At 43.3% G+C, this 21429-nt stretch overlaps 1 protein-coding gene and 1 long non-coding RNA gene across 3 annotated transcripts in view; one reads left to right on the top strand and one right to left on the bottom strand.

Moving 5' to 3' along the window:
• LOC143517724 (uncharacterized) overlaps positions 1-6564 on the bottom strand; it is a 137023-nt gene extending 130459 nt beyond the window's left edge. Inside the window, exon 1 of the long non-coding RNA XR_013132033.1 lies at positions 6512-6564. This is a non-coding gene — a long non-coding RNA (uncharacterized LOC143517724). The remainder of the gene's footprint in view (positions 1-6511) is intronic.
• LOC143517720 (protein shisa-8) overlaps positions 1-21429 on the top strand; it is a 63489-nt gene extending 42060 nt beyond the window's left edge. Inside the window, exons 5-6 of one of the 2 annotated variants that reach the window (XM_077010490.1) lie at positions 5858-5974; positions 13970-21429. In XM_077010490.1, the coding sequence (XP_076866605.1) occupies positions 5858-5974; positions 13970-14430 (578 nt within the window). In that variant the 3' untranslated portion in view covers positions 14431-21429. Of the gene's footprint in view, positions 1-5857; positions 5975-13966 lie in introns of both variants that reach the window. The other variant, XM_077010489.1, reaches the window with a different exon arrangement.

Below are 21429 nucleotides of genomic sequence, written 5' to 3'. Positions count from 1 at the left end.
CTACTGTGTTAATAGCAGAATTCATACCAGACCATACCAACTGCAGAGCAGAAGGGGGGACACAGGTTCAGAGGTGGTCTGAAGGTCAGAAGACTGAGTGTGAGAGAGCAGCAGTCAGGTTGTGTAACAGTGGCTAGTGCACACATACACACATGCTTTATTAGTGCTCTGCAGAGATTACGTCAGGATACATTGGTCAATGGAAGCAAATTTAATATAATAAATTACCCTTGTTGCAGATAAAATACACATAAAATACACATCATACATCCTGTACATACAGTTGTGATCAAATTTATTCAACCCCCACTGAAATAAAGTGTTTTGGCCAGTTTGACATTGATTTTGATCATTTCAGTCATCTTATTTACAATTATATCAAAGAGGCACTTATAAATTAGACAAACATAACAATATTTATGATGGAATAACCACAAATGTCTTTACTGTGCTCACATCATTATCAGTTTTATTCAACCCCCTAGTGACATTATTTTTTAGTACTTAGTACAACATCCTTTTCCAGTTATGACAGCTTTCAAGCGTGAAGCATAGCTTGACACAAGTGTCTTGCAGCGACCTATGGGTATCTTAGCCCATTCTTCATGGGCAAAAGCCTCCAGTTCAGTCACATTCTTAGGCTTGCGCACTGCAACTGCCTTCTTTAGGTCCCACCAGAGGTTCTCAATTGGATTTAAGTCTGGTGATTGCGATGGCCACTCTAGAATGTTCCAGCCTTTCATGTTCAACCATGCTCTAGTGGACTTGGATGTGTGCTTCGGATCATTGTCCTGTTGGAAGGTCCAACGTCTCCCAAGCCGCAGGTTTGTGACTGACTCCATCACATTTTCCTCCAAGATCTCCTGGTACTGAAGGGAATTCATGGTACCCTGCACACGTTGAAGCTTTCCTGTACCATTAGAAGCAAAACAGCCCCAAAGCATAATTGACCCCCCGCCATGCTTCACAGTAGGCAAGGTGTTCTTTTGTTCATAAGCCTGGTTCTTCCTTCTCCAAACATAGCGCTGGTCCATTGTCCCAAACAGTTCTAATTTAGTTTCCAAAACCTGTTCCAAAACCTTTGTGGCTTGTCCACATGACTTTTGGCATACTGCAGTCGACTTTTCTTGTTCTTTGGAGTCAGCAAGGGGGTGCGTCTGGGCGTTCTGGCATGGAGGTCTTCATTATGCAGTGCGCGCCTTATTGTCTGAGCTGAAACTTCAGTGCCCACATCTGACAGGTCTTTTTTCAGTTCCTTAGCAGTCACGCGGGGATTTTTCTCCACATTACGCTTCAGGTAGCGCACAGCAGTCGCGGTCAGGATCTTCTTTCTGCCACGACCAGGTAACGTTTCCACTGTGCCCTTTAACTTGAACTTGCGAATGATACTTCCGATAGTGTCTCTTGGAATATTTAACAACTTCGCAATCTTTTTATATCCATTGCCATTCTTGTGAAGAGCAATAACCTCTTCTCTTGTCTTCTGGGACCATTCTCTTGCCTTCACCATGCTTGGAAACACACCAGTAGATGTCTAGAAGGAGCTGAGTATCACAGTCCTTTTAAATCTGCCTAATTGGTGCTTATCATGCTTGATTGCTGCTCATTGACATCCACAGATGTTTTCAATACCTGATGGAAAACACTGGAATTGAACCTCTGTTCTTAGGAGTGGTAGTCGTAAAGGGGTTGAATAATTGTGTCAATGAAGAAATCACAAAAAGGCCATTTAATACTTTATGACAAAAAAAATTGATGCTATCTTAGTTGCATTTAGTTCTTTAACAAGTCCTTGTAAGATTTCATTATGAACACAATTACAAATGTGCACTGAATTCCATAAAACCCTTCGCAGCATTGGGGGTTGAATAAATTTGATCACAACTGTAAATACACATCTTGTGTGTCCCATGCTGTAAAAGGAATAGAAGAGAATATTTTTATATACTTTATATTTTATATATATTTTAATATTTTATATAACTTTTAAAACTGGATGGCTGGCATTTCTCAGTATAGCTCCAGTCATCCTGTACACAGATCTATCATACATCTGAGACCTGTGAACCGCTCTATCATACACATGAGACCTATGAAACACTATCATACATCTGAGACCTATGAAATGCTCTATCATACATCTGAGACCTGTGAAACACTATCATACATCTGAGACCTATGAAATGCTCTATCATACACCTGAGACATGTGCAATGCTCTATCATACATCCGGGACATGTGATGCGCTATCAAACATCTGAGACATGTGAACCGCTCTATCATACATCTGAGACCTGTGAGCCGTTCTATCATACATCCGAGACCTGTGAACAGCTCTATCAAACATCTGAGACCTGTGAACCACTCTATCATACATCTGAACCCAGTTAACTGCTCTATCATACATCTGAAACCTGTGAACTGCACTGTCCTACAGCTCAGGCCTGTGATCTACTCTATCATGTAGCTCACACCTGTGGACCTGTGAATCATACAGCTCCAACTGCATGCTGTTATGTCTTATCTTAGTAAACAGGTCCCTGCATTTCATAATGAGATTTCCAAATACAACAATATTAAAGTATTAATAATAACATTCAGAAATATTTTTTTTGTGTGAACACATCACACCTTTAGTCACATCCTCAACAACAGCCCTATATTAACTACAGTAGTACATGTAATAACACATTATATATAACAATGCCTCCATCGTCTTCTTTCTGTGTGACTGGACATATTTAAATAAAGTTAATCTGCATGATTCTTGTGTATTTTTACTGTGTGATGCATTATTAATTAGCAAGGCTGTGTTATTGTGGTGCATGCACAGCTAGGACAAATGTGCATGCTAATGTGCTTTCTAATGCCTATGTATGATTTGGTCCCTGAGGATAGTTTGACATTTGAGTGTAGTGCAGACTTCAGGACATTTACAATGTGGCCAAAGCTCTTATTTCTTTGCGAGACTACAGAGGAGCACCAAACGTGGCCTCCATATTTATCTGCAGCTTCCTTTATCAAGAACTTTCTCTGTCTGCAGCTTATTGTCTGGACCTCATTGCCTGCTTTCTGAACTACTGTAACTCACTGTGCAACACACACACCCTACTGTAACTCTCTCTGTAATACACACACCCTACTGTAACTCACAGTGCAACATACACACCCTACTGTAACTCTCTCTAATACACACACCCTACTGTAACTCTCTCTGTAATACACACACCCTACTGTAACTCTCTCTGTAATACACACACCCTACTGTAACTCACAGTGCAACATACACACCCTACTGTAACTCTCTCTAATACACACACCCTACTGTAACTCACTGTGCAACACACACACCCTACTGTAACTCTCTCTGTAATACACACACCCTACTGTAACTCACAGTGCAACATACACACCCTACTGTAACTCTCTCTAATACACACACCCTACTGTAACTCACTGTGCAACACACACACCCTACTGTAACTCTCTCTGTAATACACACACCCTACTGTAACTCACAGTGCAACATACACACCCTACTGTAACTCTCTCTAATACACACACCCTACTGTAACTCTCTCTGTAATACACACACCCTACTGTAACTCTCTCTGTAATACACACACCCTACTGTAACTCACTGTGCAACACACACACCCTACTGTAACTCACTGTGCAACATACACACCCTACTGTAACTCTCTCTGTAATACACACACCCTACTGTAACTCTCTCTGTAATACACACACCCTACTGTAACTCTCTCTGTAATACACACACCCTACTGTAACTCACAGTGCAACATACACACCCTACTGTAACTCTCTGTAATACACACACCCTACTGTAACTCTCTCTGTAATACACACACCCTACTGTAACTCACAGTGCAACATACACACCCTACTGTAACTCTCTCTGTAATACACACACCTTACTGTAACTCACTGTGCAACATACACACCCTACTGTAACTCTCTCTGTAATACACACACCCTACTGTAACTCACTGTGCAACACACACACCCTACTGTAACTCACTGTGCAACATACACACCCTACTGTAACTCTCTCTGTAATACACACACCCTACTGTAACTCTCTCTGTAATACACACACCCTACTGTAACTCTCTCTGTAATACACACACCCTACTGTAACTCACAGTGCAACATACACACCCTACTGTAACTCTCTGTAATACACACACCCTACTGTAACTCTCTCTGTAATACACACACCCTACTGTAACTCACAGTGCAACATACACACCCTACTGTAACTCTCTCTGTAATACACACACCTTACTGTAACTCACTGTGCAACATACACACCCTACTGTAACTCTCTCTGTAATACACACACCCTACTGTAACTCACTGTGCAACATACACACCCTACTGTAACTCTCTCTGTAATACACACACCCTACTGTAACTCACAGTGCAACATACACACCCTACTGTAACTCTCTCTGTAATACACACACCCTACTGTAACTCACTGTGCAACATACACACCCTACTGTAACTCTCTCTGTAATACACACACCCTACTGTAACTCTCTCTGTAATACACACACCCTACTGTAACTCACTATGCAACATACACATCCTACTGTAACTCTGTAATACGCACACCCTACTGTAACTCTAATACACACATCCTACTGTAACTCAGTAATACGCACACCCTACTGTAACTCTCTCTGTAATACACACACCCTACTGTAACTCACTATGCAACATACACATCCTACTGTAACTCTGTAATACGCACACCCTACTGTAACTCTAATACACACATCCTACTGTAACTCAGTAATACGCACACCCTACTGTAACTCACTGTTACTTATTGTCCTGACCCAATTGCATGCTTTCTGAACTACTGTAACTCACTGTGCAACATACACACTCTACTGTAACTCTCTCTGTAATACACACACCCTACTGTAACTCACTGTGCAACATACACACCCTACTGTAACTCTCTCTGTAATACACACACCCTACTGTAACTCTCTCTGTAATACACACACCCTACTGTAACTCACTGTGCAACATACACATCTTACTGTAACTCTGTAATACGCACACCCTACTGTAACTCCCTGTGCAACATACACATCCTACTGTAACTCTGTAATACGCACACCCTACTGTAACTCACTGTTACTTATTGTCTGGACCCAATTGCCTGCTTTCTGAACTACTGTAACTCACTGTGCAACATACACACCCTACTGTAACTCACTGTAATACACACACCCTACTGTAACTCACTGTGCAACATACACACCCTACTGTAACTCTCTCTGTCATACACACATCCTACTGTAACTCACTGTGCAACATACACACCCTACTGTAACTCTCTGTAATACACACACCTTACTGTAACTCACTGTGCAACATACACACCCTACTGAAACTGTAATACACACACCCTACTGTAACTTTGTAACACACACACCCTACTGTAACTCACTGTCCAGCACATGTATCCGTGTAACAGCTCTACTTATATCTCTCCAGTCCAGGAATATGTGTGTGTGTGTGACCCACAATAACATAACTCCACCAGATAAAAACTAAGACCATAAAAGACTAAAAATCATTTGCTATCACACACACACACACACACACACACACACACACACACACACACACACACACACACACCTTGAAAGCAATGGAATGACAGACACACTAAACCTTTTCACTAACCCTAATTCTGTTTCTTCGCCTCTGTCATTCCTGGTATCCACTCTCCCCACCATATTGTTTCCTCTTTTTCTTCCCCATCTCTCTCTCTCTCTCTCTCCTCTTTCTGTCTTCTTCTCTCCATCTGTAGATCAGAACCATCTGAATAATGCAGCTCTTCCGTCGCTGACACCTGCTGTGACTCTCTATCACCCCCACAATAACCTCTCCATGGCCTACAAGAAAGACTCTGCTCTCAAACCCATGGGTAACGCGCACACACACACACTTTCTCTGTTATTATTCATTTCCGTTGTCACATAGCCATGAGTCACAGGTGTGTGATGTAGATGCTTGTGAGGTAGAGGTGTGTGTGAGTGAGTCATGTTTGAGTGACAAGCATGTGGCAGGAGAGACTGAACTTTCAAGAGTTACTACATTTATTCATGTCCAGAATGCAAAATCATCAGTGAATCCTATCAGCATAGAATTATAACAAAATCCCCACCTTCCCAACACCGATTGATGCAAAAAAACTCAAACTATTACAGGGAAAAACATAAACTGTAGATTTTGCAGGACTACCATAAGATAAGAGAAAACACAAGAAAAGATGTTAATTATTATTTAGACTCTGATCTAATGCCTATTTCTTTTTGCTATAAAATGTCTTATTAATTTGTATGTTAATAATACATCTACATATACTGTATTGTTTAGAGGTAGAGGAATCTGAGGTAGAGGTGTGAGTCAAGTAGAGGTGTCTGAGGTAGAGGTGTGAGTCAGGTAGAGGTGTGAGGTAGACAGGGTACCCGCGGGTCCTTAAAAAGTCTTAAAATGTCTTAAATTTAGTTTTCCATATTCAAGGCCTAAAAATGTCTTAAAATGTCTGGAATTTTATGAGGGGAGGCATTAAATTATTATAAGTGTGTGTTGTTCAGTTGTTCTTGCGCGATGTGAACTTTGCCGAATCTAGCGCTAATGCAGAAAATAACCGCTCCAGGGTCCTAGTGCTAGATTCCTAGCGTTGGAGTATACGGCCTCAACAACGTCAACAATTTTCGTTCGCTCGGTAGAGGTTTGGGTCAGGTAGAGGTGTCTGAGGTAGAGGTGTGAGTCAGGTTGAGGTGTTTGAGGTAGAGGTGTGAGTCAGGTACAGGTGTCTGAGGTACAGGTGTCTGAGGTAGAGGTGTGAGTGAGGTATGGCAGGTCAAGGTGTGTGATGTAGAGGAGCAGGTCACCATTCTGCCTGTTACTGGTTATAAAGGTCAAAAGGTCGTCCACACTGCTGTCCATCAGGACTGAACCATTTGCCTCACTCCACCTCTCCAGCTTTCTAAATCTCCCCCCTCCCACCTCTCTGGTTTTCTAAATCTCCCCCCTTCCATCCTTCTATCTCTCCTCAGCTGGCTCTCTCTCTCTCTCTCTCTCTCTCTCTCTCTCTCTCTCTCTCTCTCTCTCTCTCTGGCCCCTGGATCACCTCTTTGTTCAGAGGTTTTAGATGCTCTAAGCCTGCTGTAGGTGTAGCCACGTTGTAGTGAGTGCAATCACAGGCATCACAACTGCTGCAGAATACATCTCTCAAGCATTTTACACACACACACACACACACACACACACACACACACACACACACACACACACACACACACAGATCAGATAAGCCTGTGGATAAACAGTTCAGCTTCTGGTCATAGAACGTATCGTTCCTACTCCAACCCCTCCTGCCCTGAACCTTGTGTGCCCCCACAACCCAGGACAGCTCTGCCCCCCCATTGCCTTTAGGGCACACACACCCTCACACTGAGGGACTTACAGAAGTGCCTTGCACTCTAACAAATACACATCCTTATGTGACAATAGAAGGTGAGGGTTAAGAATACTATCAAGTTTAATCCCTTGAGTGGAAAAGAAGACAGGATTTAAGTACTTAGTGAAGATGTGAGTATTCAAAACAAACAGCGATTCAGCTGTATGGACAGCCAGGGAAAATTAATTCCATGGAAACCAGGGGAGAGAATGCAGCATTCTGAGTTGCAGGAGTCTGATGGCACTGAAATGAAGCCTGCCTGTTCTCCAGTGAGATAGCAAGGTCTTAACTTAGGAAGGCATCTCCAGCGATATAGAGCAGCTCAGTCTTGATGAGATTTAGCTTCAAGTGATAAGCTGCCATCCGTGAAGAGATGTCTGCTAGGCCTGCCAATACACGAGCAGAAGCATGAGTGTTGAAAGGTGCAAAGGAGAGCACAGATATGGCATGAGAAACCAAGTGAGGATTTGACTTTACTAAAAGAGGAGAGGACCAAACGTTGTTCTTTGTGGAACACCAGTGGAAAGTTTGTATGGAGCAGATCTGGATCTTGTCCATGTAACCTGATATATTATAATGAACCTACAATATTTAATATGCATATATGACAGGTACTGTATAATGTGCATGTGTGTGTATATGTGCATGTGTGTATTTAATTCAGCCACATTTAAAAGATATTTGTATTATTTTGGTGCTTATGACATGCAAACTCAAATTTTGCTTTCTAGCCCTCCACCACTGACCTCTGAAATAACCACATGCAGAAGACTGATGTTAGAATAAAGTATGAGACATCAAATCTTATAATCCACAGTGTTACCCAGACTTCTGCACCAGGGACATTTTTATGTAGACTAAATGGGTCAGTCCCCCCCCCCCCCCCCCCCCCCACCACCACCACCCACACACACACAGAGCCACACTGCATATGTCTGCACCTAAGTTACTGCGTACTGCAGCCATATGCCCAGGAACAGTACACGCGCACATTTACACATAATACATGCACGCACTGACACACACACACACACACACACACACACTTACACACACACACACAAACACACACACACACACACAAACACACACACACACACACACATAATACATGCACGCATTGACACACACACACACACACACACACACACACACACACATAATACATGCACACACTGACACACACACACACACAAACACACACACACACAATACATGCACGCACTGACACAAACACACACATAATACCTGCACATGCTCACACACACACACACACACACACACACACACAATACATGCACACACTGACACACACACACACACACATAATACATGCACACACTGACACACACACACACACACACACACACACACACACACACATAATACCTGCACACACTGACACACACACACACACACACACATAATACATGCACACACTGACACACACACACACATAATACATGCACACACTGACACACACACACACACACACACACACATAATACATGCACACACTGACACACACACACACACACACACATAATACATGCACACACTGACACACACACACACACATTCTATGTGGATGATTTCACCTGGAATCGGCTCGATTCCAACAGTGCAGTCAAAGTCAGTGAAAGGACGGAGAGATCAAACGGAGGGAGAGTGAGAGTGGGCGGGGCCTGAGGGAAGGATAGAAGAGTGCGGCCAACGTGCGACAGGTGTGTCAGCAGGTCATTGGCCCAAATGCTACCTTAATTAAAAACACGACCAGAGAAGGAGGAACAGGAAGTGAGAGAGGCAGAGAGAAGGAGAGGTGAAAAACAGAACCAAAGACAGAGGATTTGAGGAGAACGATGGAGAGACAGAGAGGGAGAGGGACAGAGAGAGAGTATGGGTAGATCAAAGCCGTGGGACCACGGGAGGAGAGGGAGACCTCCTGCCTGTATAGGGACATATGTTCCCTCCACTAGCACTTCCTGTGCACGTAGTGCCACCGAATGGATCTGTGGCCCTCTGGCGTCATCGTCCCGATGCAGACATGCACGCGCCAATACTCGCCCGTTCCCACACACGCACACTCGTCCAGGCAGGAAGAGCCTTGGTTTAAAGGACTGACGAGGAAAGACCAGTGCACTCAAGCCCACACAGAGAGGCTTAGCGGAGCTGTTGAGTATCACGACCTCCTGGTGAATCTTAAAAGGGGAAAAACCCTGAAGTAATGGAGCTAAATTAACACTAGCAGTATCAGAGAAGCTGTTTCAAAGTGAACTACATTTCCCAGTTCAACATGCTCTTCCATGTTCTCATGAAGCTGCTGGAACACTGGAGAGAAGCAGAACAATCATCTCAAGGTTCTAGTCCACACACGTCTCCAAAATCAATTTAATACTATTTCTGATACCAAACCATTTTAATTTCAAATACTGAAGAGCTACTATTATGTAATAGAATATTAAAATATCTAACACTCATAAGTCTCAAGCAGTCAAGCACACTAAACCAGGCTTGTAATTGATTTGCTCTGTGTGTGTGTGTGTGTGTGTGTGTGTGTGTGTGTGTGTGTGTGTGTGTGTGTGTGTGTGTGTGTGTGTGTCAGGTATTGCAATCCTTAAATCTACTAGCTGATATTAATGCAGCTCTTGGCAACAGATCCTTTCATACCTATTCATTATCACTATAATAGCCTCTTTATAAATGCACCTTTACCATAAACCTAACAGTTTACACACATACCCTAAACAATAAACTGAGAATTTACACTCACTCCCTAAACAATAAATTAACACTTAACTCAGACTCCATAAATAATAACCCTAGACGTTACACCTGCTCCCTGAACCACTGCTCCATTCACGTCTCATCCACGGCTCCTTTATTTCACACACGTCTCCATACGTCTCGGCAGTGCTGCCAGTGTGAGTTAGTACATAACATGAAGTAACAGCAATACCCACTCAGAGGAAACCAGCAACACATGCTAGTGAAGTGCTCATTTGCATATCCGCATATATTAACATGTTAGAGAAGAGATTCTTGAATAGCACTTCAATTAGCATCCATTTGAGCATATGACCCTGAGTCCACTAGCACGATTGCAGTAGCAAATTATCTTGATTGAACTGGCTCTTTCCTGAAAAGAGTGTAAGAACTGCTGTGTGTGGTATGGTGGTCGTAGATGCAGGCCTCACCCGCAGCGGTAGGCACACACATTTGTACCCTGCTTAATTCTTTCCATCACCAGTGAAACAAGTTGTTATATTTATTTTTTCTTTTCTGCTGGTTTGAGGGCAGTGATGGCAGTGCTGGCAGACTGAGCAGAGAGTGGCTGATCCATCATAACAGGCTAACACTCTCTACCACAACAACATCATATGCTATCACGCTAACATACCCTATCACAGACAGACAGTGCAACACTGTTAATAACAATGTTATTCTCTCCATAGATAAAATGCTAACACCTGCTCTTGCTTCTGCCTGTAGCATTACTAACATGCTAGGCCTATAATGCTAGGACTAATATGTTAACATTCTAGCTGTAAGGGCACAGACGTGACGGCAAGCGCAGACATTTGCAGACACAGGATCAGTTTATTACAACACCTCATTAAGGCGAAGAAAAAACACCAGACAAGGCAAAACGTTCAGCAAAAGCGTAGTGCAAAAACAGTCCAAGATTCCTAAACCAGATAATCCAATCAATATCCAAGATCGCTCGGTACGCTTCACATAAGGTTTGGCAATACTTCGCAGTAGGGGTGGGCGATATAATATCGTTCACAAAAATATCGGTACATTTCTTTATTCGATAGGATTTCGCTATATCGCGACATTATGACGCAAGGACGCAGGTTGTGCGTGCAGCGCGCAAAATAAACATGGCCAACAGCGGAGAGAGCAGCAGTGCTCACACTGTGAATGATTTAGTTCCTAAACGAGGAGCTACATCAGTAGTGTGGAAGTATTTCATGAACAGTTCACGTTAAAGTTCACAATTTTAATTATGAACTAGTTCAAAGTTCAGTTCATTTTACTTTTTTTCGTGAGATATTCAAATACTTTTTTCATGATTTGGCTGTTGCGCAATCAAGGGGCGGACACAAATGCGAAGTAGATAGTACAATCTTATTAGATTTTATTTTACATCTTACATCTGCAGACGACACGCGAGTGGACCGCGAATGCCGTGGTATGATGAATAGAGAACTAACGCTTAATACACTAAAAGGCAGCGGAAATGACAAGGGCACAAAACTAGACCAAACAAGAGTACAACTAATTGTTACATACACTGACATGAACAAACACACGGGAAGCAAGTAACGGCCATACATGAACATGAAGTCTAACAGAACATACATGTATTGCCAGGCACGATATCACGTTAGAGAACACGGAGACCAAACATGAACTGAAAACCTAAAACACTACGAACCTGAAAATGGAACAGAGACTTTAACCATACACAAACACGAAGCTAATCAAAACCACGAATCACAGATAAGGCGTGAATACCGTGCACACCCAACTAGGAAATAAAGAAACGACAATGATCCCCGAAGGTATAGTCTGGACATAGGCTATATATACACACCAACTAGGAGATAAAGAAACGACAATGATCCCTGAAGGTATAGTCTGGACATATACACACCAACTAGGAGATAAAGAAACGACAATGATCCCTAAAGGTATAGTCTGGACATAGGCAATACACACACACTTGTAAAACTAAGACGAGCTAACACGGAACAGCTGAAACAGAGGGGCGTAACAAGAACAAGGAAAACATAAAAACGACGAGACTAAAAGGGGGCGGAGCCAGACGTGACAAGTACAAACTAGAAATCACTATACATTCTTATACGTGCTATGCCTACCCCGCTCTGCTGCAATTCATCACGGGTAACGTCGTGCGGAAGCCAGTATGTTATTAACTAGCCAGTATGTTAACTATTCTCATGCGGACACTACGTTGCCTACAATGCATTGCACACACAACGTCAAAACCATTTCTGTCTGGTGATGCATGATTTAAGCGGCACCAGGGAGAATGCAGGAGGGAGGAAATTTCTCTCGTTGCGTTTCAAAAGAGAAAACAGATGTCACTCAGTTTTCAATGGGAACAAATTCCAACGTTCATTTACAGTGATGTCTACCGTTCATGACACATAATGTGAACTAATTCACGTTCAAGTTATAAAAAAATGTGTTTCGTTCAGTTCAACGTTCACGAAAAAATGAGCGTGTTCAATGAACGCGTTCTTTTGAACTCGCACAACACTGTGAATAGTGAATTTACTTGAGTTTCTCTTTTAACAACTTCCGCCCTGTCCTGCCTCTCTTCTTCGCGCAACTCATTTGGGACGTAGATTTGACTTATTACTGCCTCTTTGTTATTACCTTTTGGGAAGAACAAATATCGAGATATATATCGTATATCGCCATTCAGCTAAAAAATATCGAGATATTATTTTTGCTCCATATCGCCCAGCCTTACTTCGCAGAGTATGAACTGACCTCTGGTATAAATGGGGTTATGTTAATGAATGACAGGTGTAAGGTCAGTATTCAGGGGATGATGGTCTGAGACGCCGGCTCATGGAATTCTGGGAAATGGAGTTCTGACCATCAGGATCCATTACATTATCACGCTGCACTTATTAAAACCATTTTCCCATATATTATAGATGGTTTGTTTTCAGCTGCAATATGGATAAAAATAAGAAACCATGTGACTTACCAAAAAGGCAGCGCTTGACTGCCACTGTGTTTCCACGCTCTGTATTAGCACGCAGGCAGTAATGTTTACACGGGGAGAGTCCAGAGTGCTGCAGGACCCCCTCTCTGCTGCTGCAGCTCCTCAGATCCCTTTAGCACATTCATTTCCATGCTAAAGGGGCCAAAGTGTGTATGTGTTAAAGAGAAACCCAAGGGCACGCCTGCCTATCACCAGTGGGCCTCAGCCTCTTGTATTTAAATCAGGCTCCACTTTAATCACCAAGTCACACAGCACAAGATAATCACTGTAGAAGGACACAGGGCATCACACACATGCTGCTACATAATGGTTGTTTCGCATGTTCTGCATTTACCATTCACAAACATATTTATTATATATATTTAATTTTTTTTAACATATGCAATCAGATAAGTTAATCAGCATAGACATTTTTAATAGGATTTTTTACATCAGACATTTCTTTCAAATGTCCCATTTGCCATTATTAGTTATTATACTGTATTATTGAATGAAGAGATGTGGATATGTTAAATATACTTCAAATAAAGTGCTGGTATTGACCATTCCATTATTAATCCAATATATTTGTCCAATATATTTGAGTTTTCCTCCAGGGCATTAGAGAAACTTTAAGTGATGCTAAACAGTTACTTTGTGTTATATATTTTGAATCTCTTGTTGTTTCTCCTTGTTTCTCACAGTAGATCCACCTGTCAGAGACTACTACAAGAGTTACCCTGTCGTGGACTACATGCACCACCAGCATTCTCCTGTCACCTTCCAGCCCATCATTCTCCACCCAAAAGACAAGCCCTACCTCCCTCCACCCGATATCCACGCCCCACTTGCAATCACCATCACACCCACCCACCTCCCAAAGCCCAAGATCTCCAAGACCAACACCCACCCCCTCACCTCCAGTTCGGCCTTCAGAGCCTGGGACCCTGTTAAGAGCCCTGCCCAGCATCACGTGCCCCTTATGGGCCACCAGCAGCTGCCGCTGTCCCACCCCGCCAGCAGACACCAGGCCTACTCCTACAAGCATCATTTTAGCATAGAGACACTGCCTGAGATGTTCCCTCAACATATGGGATACGCACTGTCCCCCCACCTCCCACCCAAACACAAGCTGCCGACGAACAGCAAAACGGAGGTGACTGTGTGAAAACAGGCCTTGAGTGTTGGACAGGAGAGGACGGGGACAATTAGACTTTCAAGGAAAATCTGAAGGTTTACAGTTAGAAATATGGTAGATTTAATTGGTTTAATAAGGTGGTAATTGTAGTTCCGTAGTTCTTACCGCTGACTGAGTCAACACACATTTAGTGAACAAAAAAGAAAGTATTTTAGTGGGCAGCCTCTCATGGTGCTTTGGGATCTCCAGGTCATCTTTTTAATCTACCTTCCATTAAGTCTCCATTAAGTCTCTTGGCCACCTGATGTCTGTGATTCTGCAGAAAGAGTACAGGGATGGAATGGAACCTTCTCAGGAGCCCCGTGTCCCATGAGACCTCACACCCTTGTGCTGTCAGCTCCCGTCAGACCTCCAGCTGACACAGGGGAGACGACTTAGACAGACCAGAGGTGAGAAGGGAGGAGCACGAGGCCAGGGACAGCAAGCAGAGCTGTGAAGGTTAATGACACAGCTGGTGTAAACTGGGCTGGGGACATTGTCATTAACTGTATTAGAGACACGAGCTGGTGTAAACTGGGCTGGGGACATTGTCATTAACTGTATTAGAGACACGAGCTGGTGTAAACTGGGCTGGGGACATTGTCATTAACTGTATTAGAGACACGAGCTGGTGTAAACTGGGCTGGGGACATTGTCATTAACTGTATTAGAGACACGAGCTGGTGTAAACTGGGCTGGGGACATTGTCATTAACTGTATTAGAGACACGAGCTGGTGTAAACTGGGCTGGGGACATTGTCATTAACTGTATTAGAGACACGAGCTGGTGTAAACTGGGCTGGGGACATTGTCATTAACTGTATTAGAGACACGAGCTGGTGTAAACTGGGCTGGGGACATTGTCATTAACTGTATTAGAGACACGAGCTGGTGTAAACTGGGCTGGGGACATTGTCATTAACTGTATTAGAGACACGAGCTGGTGTAAACTGGGCTGGGGACATTGTCATTAACTGTATTAGAGACACGAGCTGGTGTAAACTGGGCTGGGGACATTGTCATTAACTGTATTAGAGACACGAGCTGGTGTAAACTGGGCTGGGGACATTGTCATTAACTGTATTAGAGACACGAGCTGGTGTAAACTGGGTTGGGGATGGAGTTAATTGTTTTCTAGTTTGGGGACAGTGCCATGGGGTTGAGGACTGTGTTGACAGGAGACATGATTTGGGGACACTCATGGGGTTGAGGACTGGGCTGACAGGAGACATGATTTGGGGGTTCTCAGGAGTCTTTATAGGAAAAGATTTTGAAGGGGCAACAGGACGATGCTCAGGTGTTAATTGGGTTGAGGACATTTTTATCAGGCTTGGGTACTGATGGAGGCAGTTTTAAATGACACCAGTAGGACAGACACAAGTTTTACTCTTGCCAGTCAGACGGGTCACATTGTCTGCACTGCTCATGTAGTCATGAGAACTCGTCTGCTGTGGTGTTTGCATCATCACCCCATACAGATGATAAAGTGCACAGCTATAGGCAACATTATGAATCTCAGACAGAAATCATCTGGGACAACAGTGGCCTGAGAAGACGTGAGTGTCATAGCAACAGACAAGTTCCTGTCTAGGTAGCTAAGTAAGTTCAGAAAAGTCTGTTTTTTCTGCTGTAGGTACAAAAAATTTTTTTGTTCTATTTCAGGAGTGACTGGCCATGATTCTCATAGGTTCGGTGTATCCTGCATCAGAACCACAGGAAGCTTTTGCTCGTAAAAGTAGCTAGATTGCAGTGCTATTTTGATGCATGCATTCCCTTGATGATACCACTATTTTGGGGTAGATGTTTTCAGAATGCAACACAGATATGGCAGTTATTTTGTAGACATACTTAACTGCCAAAAGTGGTGAAAAGTTGTCATGACATCCTGTTTGTCCCACAGAAAAATTAGTTTGAGCTGTCCGACACTGGGCGACCTATTCTGAAATTGGAAACACAACCCAAAATGTGCACTAAGCTAGCATGTGGGGGGGAAGTAGATGGTATGCCGTGCTAGTCCAGGCAGAGACCCATGTTGTACTGTACTAGTCGAGATAAAAATGCATGCTATTCCACACTATCTTGGAGTAGGAGATAGACAGGGACGTGTTTATGCTGTACTAGTCCAGACAGGGACGTGTTTATGCTGTACTAGTCCAGACAGGGACGTGTTTTATGCTGTACTAGTCCAGACAGGGACGTGTTTATGCTGTACTAGTCCAGACAGGGACGTGTTTATGCTGTACTAGTCCATACAGGGACGTGTTTATGCTGTACTAGTCCAGACAGGGACGTGTTTATGCTGTACTAGTCCAGACAGGGACGTGTTTATGCTGTACTAGTCCAGACAGGGACGTGTTTTATGCTGTACTAGTCCAGACAGAGACGTGTTTATGCTGTACTAGTCCATACAGGGACGTGTTTATGCTGTACTAGTCCAGACAGGGACGTGTTTATGGTGTACTAGTCCAGACAGGGACGTGTTTATGCTGTACTAGTCCAGACAGGGACGTGTTTATGCTGTACTAGTCCAGACGGGGACACTTCTGCGCTAGCGTGGGGCAGGATGCCGGGCTGGGTGATGTGCTGCACAAAGCACTCCCAGGCAGGGGCAGATGACTGATGGCTGCTGGTGCTGGATCTCAGCCTCTCCACGCTGCTCCAATCTGTTTACTGGCCTGCGTCTGACAGCTGTGATGGCAGACACCACACAGCAGGGGGTGCTGTAATTAACGATGGCCCCTTCGTGATGTGGCGGAGCCAAAGCCTCCAGCTCCTCATCCAGAGCCAGACTTTCCACCACATATATCTACTTTCTAAAGCGTATATTGCCATACCGCCTCTGGCTAGAAATTCAGTGTTTTGATTACATAAATAAGACAATCTGACATTAATACATTTAGCTCAGGCAGAATTTAATAGCAGTAGAAAGCAAAGGACATTATAACTGGATTGTAAGTGTTACAAGATCATGAAGATGTAATAAGAGTCTATGGAAGAGTACGAGATTTCCTGTTTTGGACTCTAAATACTTCGGAAAAGGAGCCAAGATGAGCCAGAATTACAGGAATCAGAGTGTAAAGTCTCAATGTTGGAATAAGTGCACTTTATACTAGTGCTAAACTATAGGAACACCAGTTAAATAACACAGTCTCCCCCCTCCTCGTGCCCTCTTCCTCTCTGCTTCCAGCTTAATTTGGAGAGAGTTCCTCTCCACTAAGGAACAAACTTTCCAGGCCTGCAGAAAATGCAGTTGTTGAGGTTTCAAGCAATTTTGAACAGCTTGTCTCACACAGTCTCACAGGACAGTGCTAAGTACAGCGATGAGATTTAAATATCCAGCCCTCCTGTCATCCGTGGGTCTGTCTCCATGGAGATGGGTCCGGAGTATATTTTGGCCCCGGGTGAAGCTACAGGGCTCCAGCACCAGACAGCCTGGAGCACAGATGTCACCAGCCACTTGGTCCACGTGCAGCTAACTGCGTACGATGAAGCCCGAGCAAAAGAGACCACAGCCACAGAGGCTGCAGAAGCATCACGGATGTCCTCCAGATGTTCAGAGACCTTCCTACAGAGCTGGGAGTTTTGATGGTGGGACCTGAGCATCGGTCGACTCTTGGGGGCATCTTAAGGACACCTGGAGGGCACCTGAAGGTCTTTCAGGAGTCTGGGCGGTTTTGTGGATGTACACCAACACTTGGCAGCTGGATGGGTGTAAGAGAACAGCTCCAGAAACTCCATAAAAAAAACCGAGCTTCATTCATCATCATATGTAGGAGCTGGACTGAAACTTCACAAGAAAATCCCAAGAGTAGGGAAGAGCATGGCAGAATACAGAACACAGTTGGGTATATTAGTGAGGTAAAGCAGAGTAGGATAGAGTAAAGCAAAGAACCGTCTGATGCTGCCTGTCTCCAGGTGTAAATATCAACTGTTCACTTGTGGAATTTTAGGGCATGAGACAGAAGTATGTTCTATGATTCCATTACAGGACATCAAACAAGCTCAATAAATGTGTATGTTGTTTTGAAATCTTTGAAGCTCAGGAGTCCTGCACTCCATCTGAACACTGCCAGGAGGTCCATACTCCGATTCAACGTGGCCACGAGGTCTGTACTCTGATACAACGTGACCAGGAGGTCTATACTCCAATTCAATGTGGCCACGAGGTCTGTACTCTAATACAACATGACCAGGAGGTCTATACTCCGATTCAATGTGGCCACGAGGTCTGTACTCTAATACAACATGACCAGGAGTTCTGCACTCTGATTCAACTTGGCCAGGAGGTCTGTACTCTGATTAAACATGGTCAGCAGGTCTGTACTCCAATTCAACATGGCCAGGAGGTCTGTATTCCGATTAAATGCGGCCAGGAGTTCCATATTCTGACTGAACACGACTTGTGTTTCGTCTTTAGCAATACAGTGTACAGTTTTACCTGTTATTTTTTTGTACAGAGCTTAAAAACAATGTTGAGTTGAACTTGTAGCATTTGACAAACACAAGTGCTTCCAGAGTTTCAGTACACTTTGACATGGCCCTTTCACATTTTAAAGATGTCTTTGTTGCCATGTTTGAAGCTTGTGTAGGATAGTGCAGATAATGTTGAATATAATCTCCTTTAATAATGCATTAATGTTTGGGTGAAAGATTACTAGCTAATAAGATGATCTTGGACAGTATAAAAAGTATTTCCATTAGTTTGGTGGTTTGATTGCTGTGTATTCATGACCATATAAGCCGCATCTTTTGTCGGTGATTTCGCTTATTGAATTTGTGATCATAAAAGGGCTTATTACTAATGACATTCTCCGACACAAATCCAAACCATAACCATTATGAGATCACAACCCGATTTGAGAGTCCAAGGACGATGATTCTCAGCACCAGCCAAAATACGAGGTGTGTTATGGTCAGGTAGGAGGCTGAAGAACATCAATCAAACGATCCTAGACATAATCTGTGTTTAGAGAAGCTGACAACAGGTTGTCAACAAGAAACAAGATTTCAAGGGGGAATGTCATACGTGTGTTATAAAAGTGTTTGAGGTGTGGCTAAAGGAATGCGGCCTGGTGTGCTGGGAAAGCTGGGATATGTAGTTCTGTAGTTCTGTTTTAGGCTACAGCATGTCAGAGCCTAGCAGAAGGTAGTAGATTGTATGACGACCTGTAGCAATAATGAATAATGCCTAAGATTAATCCTTTCTCTAATTGGCAGTGAACATCATCTTCACATTGTTTTGGCCAGAGAGATTCCATACGAAGGAGCCTGGCTTTTGGAGATGCGTTTAGCTTCTGCAGAGGCTCCTGCAATGGTTCTGAGGTGCTTCTGATTGGATGGCAGCGGCATTATATAAAACAATGTAAATTCACAAACTGAAATAGTCAGGAAAACCAGCATTCAGAAGAACACTATAAGAACACCAGCCACTATAAACAGGTCATGGCTAATTAAAAGCCCTCTGTGATCCAGGCTGAATTCTTCCAGGAGAACTAATTGGGCATGCACTTGTTTTTAATGATCCCATTGGCAGGAGTTTTGATTTTGTTATTGTTTTCATCTACTGTTTATTGTGATTTTTTTAAATTCTGTCATATTTATGCATAAATAATGTTTATAAGCAAAAAAGTACACGTTATAAGCAATGTGCAAAATAGTTTTTTGTGTACAAAATGTGAACCTAAATCAGCATGTACATGTATGCACACATACGCACACACACACCTCTCTCCAGATAGTGGGTTCAGGCCGCACAGTGCACCAAGCAGCCCAGCTGCAGTATTGCCAGGCCTGTACCTGCAGTCCCAGTGGACGCACACCAGCAATGAAACTGCTCATGATGCAACACTGACTGCTAGTACAGACAGGCTGTCCATGCCACTGTGGAAGCCCACTCAGTGTTCTTCATCCAGGCGATGGTGGCTGGGTGAGTGGAAGAGACAGAGCCCAGTGTAGACCAAGCGTGGTGGACCCACAGTGCCACGTGTCACCACCATTGCTGACCACTGCTACAGTAGTAGGTCTCTGCAAATCTTAAGTCCATTCTGAAATCCTCTTCCTCTCCACCTTGTTGGCCACCTGATATGGGAAAAGGAATTTAGGAGGTAGGAGTTCAACATGATCCATTTTGATCTTCTCATTTCTTTCCATCCTTCCTGCTCTGGTGGAGAGAGGGAAGGGAGTCCCAGATGGCACTGATGTCTGAGTTCATTTGGAGCACAAATGTGAGTCCATCCATCCATCCATCCTTCCTACACTCTCACTCTGCTTTCAGATGAATTCAACTAACTTTATCTGTCTCTCTCTCCCCTCTTCTGCCTTTCTTATTCGGGTTCTTTATAAACCTCATTCAATCTTTCAGTAAATCATTTTATCTTTCATCAAAGTGTTTTCCATCTGTGTTGATTCTGTGCTGAGTCCATTGCAGTATGGATCCTTTTTGCCCTTTCAGAAGTGTATATCCATGACATTTTTTCGGACAGAGAAAAGGAGACACAGGTGCTGTGGACTGTTACAGCAGCATCTGTATAATGTTCGGTTTGCAAATAACGAATCCACGCAAGCAGACAAGAAACAGCAGCACAAACCACTGAGCACTGCTTAGCACTACGCAGCTGTAGTTCAAGCCACTTAGCATTTCATTATGAAACCCATGGGAATCTTTCAGCAATAATGCTGTGTTCCTCAGACATCAGCTTGCCATGCTCTGACAGGTAAAAACTACAATCACCATAATTCCATATAAACATATGATTCATTCTGAAATGGAGGAGTGCAAAGCTGCCCTGATACAATTCTCCCTACTGAGCTAGACTCAAACTCTGCACATTTGACAGTAGTTATCATTCCAATTGCTTATGTTGACAATAATGGTTTTTAGAATGCTTACTTAAAGAATGCTGGATGTTTTTATAAGCATCTATTTATAGACAAAACCTTACTAATTCGTCTTTGTATAAACTTGCTACAAAATTAAAATTAGCAAAATGA

Source organism: Brachyhypopomus gauderio, chromosome 6 (assembly GCF_052324685.1).
Source record: "Brachyhypopomus gauderio isolate BG-103 chromosome 6, BGAUD_0.2, whole genome shotgun sequence".
Classification (NCBI taxonomy): Eukaryota; Metazoa; Chordata; class Actinopteri; order Gymnotiformes; family Hypopomidae; genus Brachyhypopomus; species Brachyhypopomus gauderio.
Note: the sequence above shows the minus strand (reverse complement) of the source record. Positions and strands in the feature narration are given on the sequence as shown.